The sequence below is a fragment of the Gouania willdenowi genome, chromosome 16 (genome assembly GCF_900634775.1).
Source record: "Gouania willdenowi chromosome 16, fGouWil2.1, whole genome shotgun sequence".
Taxonomy (NCBI): domain Eukaryota; kingdom Metazoa; phylum Chordata; class Actinopteri; order Blenniiformes; family Gobiesocidae; genus Gouania; species Gouania willdenowi.
In genome coordinates, this window is record NC_041059.1 from 32,693,946 (window position 1) to 32,705,319 (window position 11,374).

At 48.5% G+C, this 11,374-nt stretch overlaps 1 protein-coding gene across 1 annotated transcript; it reads left to right on the forward strand.

Moving 5' to 3' along the window:
* The first annotated feature begins 4,424 nt into the window (after positions 1-4,424).
* On the forward strand, positions 4,425-8,851 carry LOC114478456 (uncharacterized). Its single transcript, XM_028471552.1, has 3 exons — positions 4,425-4,526; positions 8,161-8,672; positions 8,737-8,851. Exons 1-3 carry the CDS (start codon positions 4,425-4,427, stop codon positions 8,849-8,851), a joined length of 729 nt encoding a protein of 242 aa, XP_028327353.1.
* Positions 8,852-11,374: the final 2,523 nt, after the last annotated feature.

Here is an 11,374-nt window from a genome sequence, read left to right on the forward strand (position 1 = left end):
CATCTTCTGCTCGCACCACATATACAGGTATGTTAGGCTGCTTCTTTACCACGATGTATGGATGAGACTCCCACTTGTCGGCCAGTTTCTGCCATCCCTCCACATGACACACTTTAACGAGGACTCTGTCTCCTGGGCTGAAAGCTTCACTCTTTGCCTTCTGATCGTAGTATTTCTTCTGTTGGCCCTTGGCCTGCCGAGATGTCTCATTTGCTTGGGCGTAAGCTCGTGATAGACAGTCACGCAGTGTCTGGACATATTCACTGTACTCACAAGGCTCACTAGTCAAGTTGAGCCCAAAGGTCAGGTCAACGGGAAGCCTGGGATGCCTACCAAACATCAAGTAGTACGGAGCATATCCAGTGGAATCGTGGCGCGCACAGTTGTAAGCATGAGTCATCGCATCCACATGTTCATGCCACCTCGGCTTCAGGCTGGGTTCTAGTGTTCCTAGCATGTTCATGAGGGTGCGGTTGAACCGTTCCGTGGTCCCATTTCCCTGCGGGTGGTAGGGAGTGGTGTGGGTCTTAACGATTCCAGTACACTTGCACAGCTCCTTCACAACAGCACTTTCAAAGTTACGCCCTTGGTCTGCATGCAATTTCGCAGGGAAACCAAACCGGCAGAAAAAGTTTTTCCACAGCACTTTCGCCACTGTGCTGGCTTTTTGGTCTTTTGTTGGGTAGGCCTGCGCATAGTGGGAGAAGTGGTCGGTAACGATGAGCACATTTTCTATGCCACCCTTTGACTTCTCCAGAGTCAAGAAGTCCACGCACACAAGTTCCATAGGGGCATTGTTATGTATACTGACCAGGGGCGCCCTGACACTTGCAGTTGGAGTCTTTCTGAGACAGCACCTCTCACACTTGATTTCCTGGAACATCTGTGGCCAGTAAAATCTCTCCCTTATCATCTGCACTGTTCTTTCAACCCCTAAGTGCCCGGAGTCGTTGTGGAGGGCAGTCTGGACTGGTGCACGTAGCTTCTTTGGTAGTACTAGCTGCTCAACTACCCTTCCTTGAGTGTCTTGGATGCGGCGATACATGATGCCATCCCGGATCACTAACCTCTTCCACTCTTTTAAAAGAAGGCGCACCTGCCCACCCCCACTGACCCTCTCATTGTGGCGAGGCTTCTGGTTCAGACTCTTACAGTGTAAGACAGGTCCAATGACAGGATCATCTTTCTGCTCTGCACGGATCTCCTGTTTTGTCTTCGCCGGCAGCGACTGCATCCCCACGTCCCTGTATCGCTCACATGGTTCACATGGTTCACATGGTTCGGACTCAGCTTTCTCCAAGGCAGGTTTGTTCCTGTCCGAGGAGTTGCCTCTGCTCACTGGACCCCACCAGTTGTGGACATGTTTGGAGGACTCGGGTGACCTCCTGGTTGGACATACGGGAAAGGGCGTCAGCGTTTGCGTTGCTCTGTCCCCTTCGATACTGGACCTCAAAATCAAAAGCTGCCAGTCGAGACACCCACCGCTGGCCCGTGGCATCCAGCTTTGCTGAAGACATCACGTATTTCAGGGGGTTGTTGTCTGTTAAAACCGTGAATCTCCGCCCATAGAGGTGGTCGTAAAACTTATCCGTCACAGCCCATTTCAGAGCCAGGAACTCGAGTTTGTGTGCAGGATACCTGGTTTCAGGTGGACTCAACCCTCTGCTGGCAAATGCTATGACCCTCTCTACCCCTCCTTGGGCTTGCACCAACACAGCACCTAGCCCCTCACCTGAAGCGTCTGTCTGAAGGACAAAGGGCAAGTTGAAATCAGGATAGCCCAGCACTGGTGCGGAAGTGAGTTTTCCTTTGATGGACTGAAAAGCCTCTTCGCAACCAGCTGTCCACAGAAAAGGCGGGACTGGATCCAGGCTCCTCTTACCCCCTCTCTTCTTCTTTCTAGGGTCTCCAGCAGTGAGGCGGTACAAAGGGGCAGCTAAGGCAGAGTATCCCTCCACAAATCGCCTGTAATACCCAGCAAAACCCAGGAACTGCAACACTTCCTTCCGATTTGTTGGCCTCACCCAGTCTTTGACCCTCCGGATCTTCTCTGGGTCAGTCCGGATACCCTCAGCAGATACCAAGTGACCCAAGTACTGTACCTCTCTTTGAGAGGTTTCAACTTCAAGCCATGCTCCTGAAGTCGGTCAAACACCAGCTGCAGCCTCTCCAAATGTTCCTCAAAGGACTCCGAGAATACAATGATGTCATCAAGGTATATCAGGAGGTGTGTGAAGTTCAGATCACCGAAGCAACAGGTCATGAGTCTCTGAAAGGTGGAGGGTGCGTTTTGCAGTCCAAAAGGCATTCGGTTGGCCTCGAACAGCCCCATGGGTGACTGAACGCTGTCTTGTGCTTGTCACACTCTGCTACCTCCACCTGCCAATAACCACATGTGAGATCAAGGGTAGAGAAATACTTTGCATGTCCCAGAGCCTCCAGAGCTTCCTCTATTCTGGGCAGGGGAAAAGCATCCCTTACACTGCAGGAATTTAGCTTGCGATAGTCAATGCACAACCTCAATGACCCATCCTTCTTGCCTACAACCACCACAGGTGAGGCATATGGGCTCTTACTGGGTCTGATGGCTCCTGCTGATTCCATATCCACTAACAGCTTTCTCATATCTTGCCACTGCGATGGGGGGATCTTGCGGTAGGGAAGTCGAAAAGGCTTAGAGTCAACTAGCGGGATCTCGTGTTGTACTGTCTTCGTGTGGCCATAGTACATTGAATGCTGGGAGAAGACTGCTACATTCCTCTCCAACAGTTCTTTAAGGAGGGAGCGCTGATGCTCATCCTCTACTGCTGCCTCATTCAAGTCCACCTCACAACCTTTAACCACTTGGTCCAGGCTCAGACACGCTTCTTTACTCTCCTCATCATGACAATCACCTTGTTCTTTGTTTGCAAAGTCCACCACCTTGTCTACCAGAAAGGCATTGGCCAAGTGTGTGTGCGGTCTGATTGTAATTGCACGTTGTGACAGGTTCATCACTCTGACAGGGGCAGTGCCGTTCTTGACATCCGCGAGCACCTTGGCAACAAGGAGGTCTTGGGGGAGTCGCAGGGAGGAGTGACCTTCAAGTAGTGCTGTGTAAGCCTTTCTTTGTGGGCCTGCTTTAATCCTACACAATAAACCCATCTCTTTTCCCGCAGGAATAAGAATTTTACGGCCAGTGTACACAACGGGGCCCACCAGGTCATCAGTTCCATTATGCTCAGTGTTATCAACCTCTCGAAGGGCAGTGTACCACTCTGGATGGCTCTCCCTTACGCGGTGGAGGAACTGCTGGCCGTAAATTGCTTGGAGATGGTGTCTGGAGGCACGGAGGACATTAGTTCCCACGAGCAGAAGAACAGTGGAGCGATACTCTGAATCAGGGACAACCACAGCTGGCACACTCATGAACTCTTTCCCCAGCACTTTCAGGGAAATGGGTAGGACACCAAAGTAGGTAACACTCTGCCCTGCTGCACCTGTTATAGATATTTCTGATGGCTGTAACATTTGTCCATGCAGGATGGGGTGGTTGTGCCAGTATGTGTGGGTGATAGTGGTCACCTGGGAACCAGAGTCAATGAGCGCCTTGCACTTCATGCCATTTACTTCCACTTCACCTTCATTTCTGGGCTCCACCAGTGGTGTGCCTTCTCTTCCATCATTTGCTCTGTCCTCTTTCCCTGGGGGGTCTTGTGGCTCACCCATGGTTGCCCCGATCACCATGGGCTCTAGCCGTTTAAAGGCTGAGCTGCGTGGGGTGCATTCTCATCTGCACGGCTCATGTTTGGGGGCTGGCGAGGCCATGTTTGGTTGGGATCGGGAAGCACTGCTCTGCAAACTCGTGCTACGTGTCCTTGCTCCCCACATCGGTAGCATGTGACAATTGAAGTCTGGGCTGTGGGTCCAGAAGACGGCCTAGCTCTCAGAAGGGGGACAGAAGCAGGGGCAGCTATTCTCGATTCAAGGTGTGTCAACTTGGCCATCTGCTCCTCTTGGTTGAGAGCTAATTTCTTAACGAGCTCTGTCAGCTCTGCCCACTCTGTTGTATGTTTTGCCTTTTCCACCCTCACGTTTGAACTGCCCTCCGATGCAACATGAACCTGGTTATAGGTTTTTTTTAATCGGTTTTGTGACTGAAACTTTTTGCTTTCTTTTGACAGGTTTCTGAGCTCTTCTTGCAGCTCCCTAAAGCTCAGTAGTCGGGGTTTCATTGGTGAAATTCTCAAATATACTTCCTCACTGGTGAGACCTCTTAAAAACTGCCTGGTGAGTTTGCTGTCCCGATCAGGGAAAGGCCTGCCGCCACATTGACTCTCTTCTACAGCTCGCAATGTAGCCTCCAGTGCTATAGCAAATGAGCAAGCAGACTCTCCTGGCCGTTGGCAACGCTCATAGACGTCAGCTAGCGGATCAAAGGAACCATGCGTATAGCCGTACTCGGCCCTCAGCTCTTCAAACGCATTTTCAGGGGTTTGGCTATGGGGAGGGAGGTTCAGAACAAGCTTTCGAGCCTCACCACTCAGGTGACGTACAACAGTGGAAAAGCGTAAGTGACTTGGAAGCTCTATTGCTTCCAGGAGGTACTGCATGTCACAAATCCAGTCTTCCACAAGAGTCTTACACTCAGCATTACCAGTAAAAATCTGGACGTTTTTTACCTGATGGGTCTGCAGAAAGCCACCATAGCCTGCTGGTGGGTGGTTTGGGGGGGATACAGCTCCAACTAAGGAACTCGGTCTATGTGGATGCTGGGTGTGAGATGGGTGTTGAGGGTAGAAGTTGGGATTTATTTGGACTTGAGGGTCTGCAATGGCCGTTGGTCGATACACTGGAGCAGGATTGTTGGGAGGAGCTGTGTAGTTTACATTCAGAGGGGTGGGGAAAGTTGCGTGGTGTCCCCCAGTACTGGTGGCGGGTAGGTGCAAGGGGGTCTGGGAGTAGTGGGCAGTAGCCTGTGTTGTGTGCAGCTGAGAGGTCTGCTCTGGTGCAGGGGGGTTATTCAAAATGTTCATGGTTTGGTGAGTTAAGAAATTTGGCATGGGAGCTTGGATCATGGGCGTGGAATATGCATGGTTGGCAAAGACCTGAGGATTTGGAGTGGCCAATTGTGGCACATAAGAAGTTGTGACTGGGCTGCTCATGGGCTGCTGCTGTAGAGTTTGTTTGTCTGGATATGGGGGATATGGGAGGCTTTGGGGTTGCAGGGTAGCTGGAGGTCCGTACACACTAACCTGATCGCTTGGCACTGAGGCTGGGCCGGTGTTTAGATCAGTGTAGGGCATTAGCACTGGGGGTGGTGGAGTGCGTTGCAAGCCTTGTCCCAAGTTGCTTGGGTGCCCGAGGACTTGATGAGTGGGAGTGTGGAACTGCTGATGGGGGCCTGCGAGCCTGGTAGGATGGTTGGATACCTTTGGCCTCACTGATGGCTGCAGTTCCATTTCAGGTTCAGGAGTGGGCTGAGGGCCTGATGCTGCTGCAATTGGGCCTCCCTGCTCTAACTGTGAATATTGAGAGTCATGAAACATGGTAAAGTTCTCTTAAATTCCATTTTTTTTTTTTTTTTGAAAATAAGTGTGTGTTTCTTGGTTTATGCTAATCCCTACTATCATATACAAAAAAACCAAAACCCAAAATATAAAATGTGTCAAAACATCAATATGTACTCAATTAAACACAGACACAATATTCACAATAAACATTAAATATAATCCTTATAGGAATGTTAAACACTATACCACTATTTACCTTCCAAATAATCAATCTAAACTCAGAAACAAAGGATCTGTATCAAACTTCAAAGAATATGCAAACAGTAGAAAAAAACCAACCACTTAGTTAGCAAAACTTTTGCTCCTTCAGGTCTTCAAATACCACAAGCCCGGGTCACGGCACCAAAGATGTAACCCCACCGGTGAAGGCAGCCCTCCCTAAGTACCCTGAGTCTCTGCGTTGTGTTTTTGGTGTTATTTGGGGGTGGGTGCGATGCAGGAGGACGAATCACCGGAGACAGGAGTTTGCGGCTAGGAACAGGAGCTTTTATTTCGCTTTAAACTGCCCACAGAACGGCTCCACATCCACTTTCTTTAACCTTTGGAAATGACAGCAAACAATCATGAAACAAAAATGAGTGAAAGAAAATTATTGTGCCTAACATAAATTAAATACAAAAATAAATAAAATATAAAATCTATTAATAAAAATAAAGTTCTGCACATTTTCTTTAAAAAAAAACAACAAACTTATGGTGACAATTAGTAATACACTGAATTAATTTAAATAAAAAAAACCTCGGGTAAAATTAAAAGCTTTTCTGAACACATGCTAAAAACTACTTGAAAAGGTGGTTTATTCTTACCACCTAAAACAAGTACAACTATCCAAAACACACACAAATAAGTAAATAAGTATCTTACATTAACACATAACTTAAAAATACTGCCCGTGTGGCTGTTTTAACTTAAAACATTTATACTTAACACAGAGAACAATATCCCATGCTCACCTTTGGAAATGACAGCAAACAATAAAACGAAATGGCCGCCGCGCCCAGCTCAACCCAAACTATGGCGCACCGTTAGGGACAATCTACTTGAACAGCCGAACTCTTAAAAGGGACACACAGTGACACCTTGTGACGAAGTTTGGTCACTACCTTACATATATATATATATATATATATATATATATATATATATATATATATATATGCCTGAAACACCTCCCGAGGGAGGCAACCAGGAGGCATACGATACAAATGCCCGAGCCACCTAAGCTGGCTCCTTTCAACGTGAAGGAGCAGCGGCTCTACTCCGAGCTCCTCCCGAGTGACTGAGCTTCTCACCCTATCCCGAAGGGTGCGCCTAGCCACTCTGCGAAGGAAACTCATTTCGGCCGCCTGTATCCGCGATCTTGTCCTTTCTGTCATTACCCAAATCTCATGACCATAGGTGAGGATAGGAACGTAGATTGATTGGTAAATTGAGAGCTTTGCCCCCCGACTCAGCTCCCTCTTCACCACAACAGTCCGATACAGCGACGGCATCACTGCTGACGGCGCACCGATCCGTCTATCGATCTCACGCTCCATCCTACCCTCACTCGTGAACAAGACCCCAAGATACTTGAACTCCTCCACTTGAGGTAAGGACTCTCCACCGACCCAGAGAGGGGATGCCACCTTTTTCCGGTGGAGAACCATGGCCTCAGATTTGGAGGTGCTGATCCTCATCCCGGCCGCTTCACACTCGGCTGCAAACCGCCCCAGTGCATGCTGAAGGTCCTAATTTGATGAAGCCAACAGAACATCATCATCTGCAAATAACAGAGATGAAATCCTGAGGTTCCCAAATCGGAACCCGTCCGTTCCCTGGCTGCACCTAGAAATTCTGTCCATAAAAGTAATGAACAGAACCGGTGACAAAGGGCAGCCCTGGCGGAGACCAACATGCACTGGAAACAGGTCTGACTTACTGCCGGCAATGCGAACCAGGCTCCTGCTGCGGTCATACAGGGAACGGACAGCCCTTAGCAAAGGGCCCCGGACCCCATACTCCCGCAGCACCCCCCACAGGGCACCACAAGGGACACGGTCAAACGCCTTCTCCAGATCCACAAAGCACATGTGGACTGGTTGGGCGAACTCCCACGAACCCTCGAGCACCCGATGACGGGTATAGAGCTGTTCCAGTGTGCCACGACCGGGACGAAAACCGCATTGTTCCTCCTGAATCCGAGGTTCGACTATCGGCCGGATCCTCCTCTCCAGCACCCAGGAGTAGACCTTGCCGGGGAGGCTGAGGAGTGTGATCCCTCTGTAATTGGAGCACACCCTCTGATCCCCCTTCTTAAAGAGAGGGACCACCAACCCGGGCTGCCAATCCAGAGGCACTGTCCCCACGCGATGTTGCAGAGACATGTCAACCAAGACAGTCCTACAACATCCAGAGACTTAAGGTACTCAGGACGAATTTCATCCACCCCTGGAGCCCTGCCCCCGAGGAGCTTTTCAACCACCTTGGTGACTTCAGCCCGGGTGATGGGCGAGTTCGCCTCTGAGTCCCCAGCCTCTGCTTCCTCATTGGAAAACGTGGCAGTGGAATTGAGGAGACCCTCAAAGTACTCCTTCCACCGCCCGACAACATCCCCAGTTGAGGTCAGCAGCTCCCCCCCTGCACTGTAAACAGTGTTGGTGAAGCACTGCTTCCCCCTCCTGAGGCGCCGAACGGTTTGCCAGAATCTCTTCGAGGCCGATCGATAGTCCTCCTCCATGGCTTCTCCGAACTCCTCCCAGACCCGAGTTTTTGCCTCTGCGACCGCGCGGGCTGCAGCACGCTTGGCCTGTCGGTACCTCTCGGCTGCCTCCGGAGTCCTACCAGCCAAGAGGGCCAGGTAGGTCTCCTTCTTCAGCTTAACGGCATCCCTTACTTCCGGGCTCCACCACCGGGTTCGGGGATTGCTTCCGCGACAGGCACCAGAGACTTTACGGCTACAGCTGCGAACGGCCGCATCGACAATGGAGGAGGAGAACATGGTCCACTCGGACTCCATGTCTCCCACCTCCCTCGGGATCTGGGAGAAGCTCATCCGGAGGTGGGAGTTGAAGACCCCACTGACAGAAGGATCCACCAGACGTTCCCAACAGACCCTCACCTCACGTTTGGGCCTGCCAGGTCTGACCGGCTTCCTCCCCTGCCAGCGGATCCAGCTCACCACCAGGTGGTGGTCGGTTGACAGCTCAGCCCCTCTCTTCACCCGAGTGTCCGAGACACGCGGCCGGAGATCAGGTGATACAACTACAAAGTCGATCATCGACCTCCGGCTTAGAGTGTCCTGGTGCCACGTGCACTGATGAACACCCTTGTGCTCGAACATGGTGTTCGTTATGGACAAACTGTAGCTAGCACAGAAGTCCAATAACAAAACACCACTCGGGTTCAGATCGGGGAGGCCGTTCTTCCCAATCACCCCTGTCCAGGTCTCACTGTCGCGGCCCACGTGGGCATTGAAGTCCTCCCGTAGAACAATGGAGTCCCCAGTCGGGGACAGCGCAAGGGTACTACCCCCTTCAACAGTTCAACACTGCTAAAAGGTAATGATTTCAACATTTTAATTTATAAAATAAAACCCCTGCTTTCTGCTAGCGCAGAAATGATTCAAACAAGAGATGCCCTACAACCAGCTTTTATTAATAATTTTCTTTACAAATAAATTCAATCATTTGCATTCTATAAAAACGCTACAAAATGTTGAACAGGTTTTAAATTTGCACTTCTCATTGAGAACTTTTTATAGAAAAGACTGCATTGAAGCACATATTTGAACAGTTTTTGTGCAAATGTTACGCCTAAATCGAGGTGATCTGGGGGGCTATAGTGCTGTCCTGCACAACCCTCAAATTCACAACTTGAATACCTATAGAACAGCCATCAACAATAGAAGTGCAAAGCTTTAGAATTCACAAAACTCAATTTAAATAAAATATTTTGACTATGTAAAAAAGTTGTACAAAATACGATATAGAATAAAAATATGTTGATATAGGCAATTTTATAATTACCGACATTTCTGAAATAAAAACCACAATATATTTAAATCACAACATATGGCCCAGACCTATATGCAAAGTTCACGAATACAGTTCGATATTTTTGGAAAATATCACAAGACCAAAAAAGGTAACCCAACAAGACCAAAAAATAGTTTAAAAAATAACCGTTTTTTTTTTTTTATTTACTAAATTTGGGCATATTTATATATATAGTCTGGTAGAGCTGCTGGGCAATATATCGGGAATTAAGATATATCGAGTTTTCTAGTTTGGCTTTATAGAAATGTGTGTACTTTCTCTCCTTCTTTGATGGTGTAACATGATGTAAAGCACACTTGGATGGATTACTGAGTTTGTCCTAACCCAGACTTACCCCTAAACAAGACGCAGTGCACAACTCACTCACACATGCTGTCTGTTAGAAAGAAAAAAAATGACAAAAGTGGCCATTTTTGTACAGCTGTTTGTGATAATACATTTAGTCTGAACCAGGGTTGGGGTCAATTATAGTTTTTTTTAGCCATGTTCAATTACAATTCAATTGTGATTACAGTGACGTGTGTGTGTGTGTGTGTGTGTGTGTGTGTGTGTGCGTGTGTGTGTGTGTGTGTAAGTCCTGAGATGAAGCTTGGTTGGTCACCTTCACAGATGTCCTTTGATGCTGATCATCCTACGATGAATTGTAACTGCGTCACCAGCACCTGGTGCAGATAAAAAATACAATTAGAGTTCCGAAACAGTAAATGGTAAATGGACTTGATTTTATATAGCGCTTTATCACCACACTGAAGCAGTCTCAAAGCGCTTTACATACCAGCTCATTCACCCAATCACTCTCACACCAGTGGGACAGGACTGCCATGCAAGGCACTAGTCGACCACTGGGAGCAACTTAGGGTTCAGTGTCTTGCCCAAGGACACTTCGACACATAGTCAGGTACTGGGATCGAACCCCCAACCTCTCTATCAGAAGACAACCCACTACCACCTGAGCTACAGTCGCCCAGTATGGGTAACATGTTTGAGGTAAAAGAATGAACCAAAATTAGCTAATCATGCGGTTGCAACATGCAGAGACTCATCTCTCAGCATGTGAGAGATGAGTCTTTTCCGTCAAAAAATCAATCCACTTGAAAATGAAATATCAGGGTAACGCTGACATTAATTAGAGGATAAATACCTTGTTAATGCAAAAAAAAAACAAAGTGCACGATGGATTCAGGCGTGGCGTCCAGGTAGTGGTAGAGATGAAGCTGCCGAGAGAAGAAGGATGCCAACTTCTGTTGATACGCTGCGGGTTGACGTACAAATGATTTTCATACACACGTCCACTTTCTCTCTTCTTCAATAAAGACACTGCAACAGCTAACATAACATCTATTTTAGCCGTTCTTTATGTTTACTGTGCCAAACACACGTGAGGGGGTCTGGCATGCTCGGTTGGAGAGAGGGAGAGAGGTTGGAGAGGGCGTTAAGAGAGAAGTCATATAGGTTAGAGAGGGACCGGAGAGGGTCCCATTCCTCTCTCTAACACTCCCTCTATGTCTGCTTCTTCCCTTGTGTGTTTGCTCCTGTACTCCTTCTGGCTTTTGTCTTGCAGGTCCGTGGGATCCTCAGTGTGGAGTTACAGAGTCTCAACAACTCTGTCTCCACCCTTTCCTCTGCACACACCCAACACAGCATAACGTGGATGGCTGTTCATCATAGGAATGGGATCCACACAAGGTTCCTGCTGCTTAACAGAAGGTTTTCCTTGCCGCCATGATGAATTCATGTTGGGTGTGGGATACATATGTATGTGTATATACGTATATATGCATATGT

Bases quoted from the DNA above. Each gene is read 5' to 3' on its own strand.
- LOC114478456 (XM_028471552.1), top strand. From the start codon at position 4,425: ATGCGTATAGCCGTACTCGGCCCTCAGCTCTTCAAACGCATTTTCAGG. The intron at 4,527-8,160 runs GTGACGTACAAC...AGTTGAGGTCAG, and splicing joins TTTCGAGCCTCACCACTCAG to CAGCTCCCCCCCTGCACTGT. The intron at 8,673-8,736 runs GTCTGACCGGCT...GTCGGTTGACAG, and splicing joins CTCACGTTTGGGCCTGCCAG to CTCAGCCCCTCTCTTCACCC.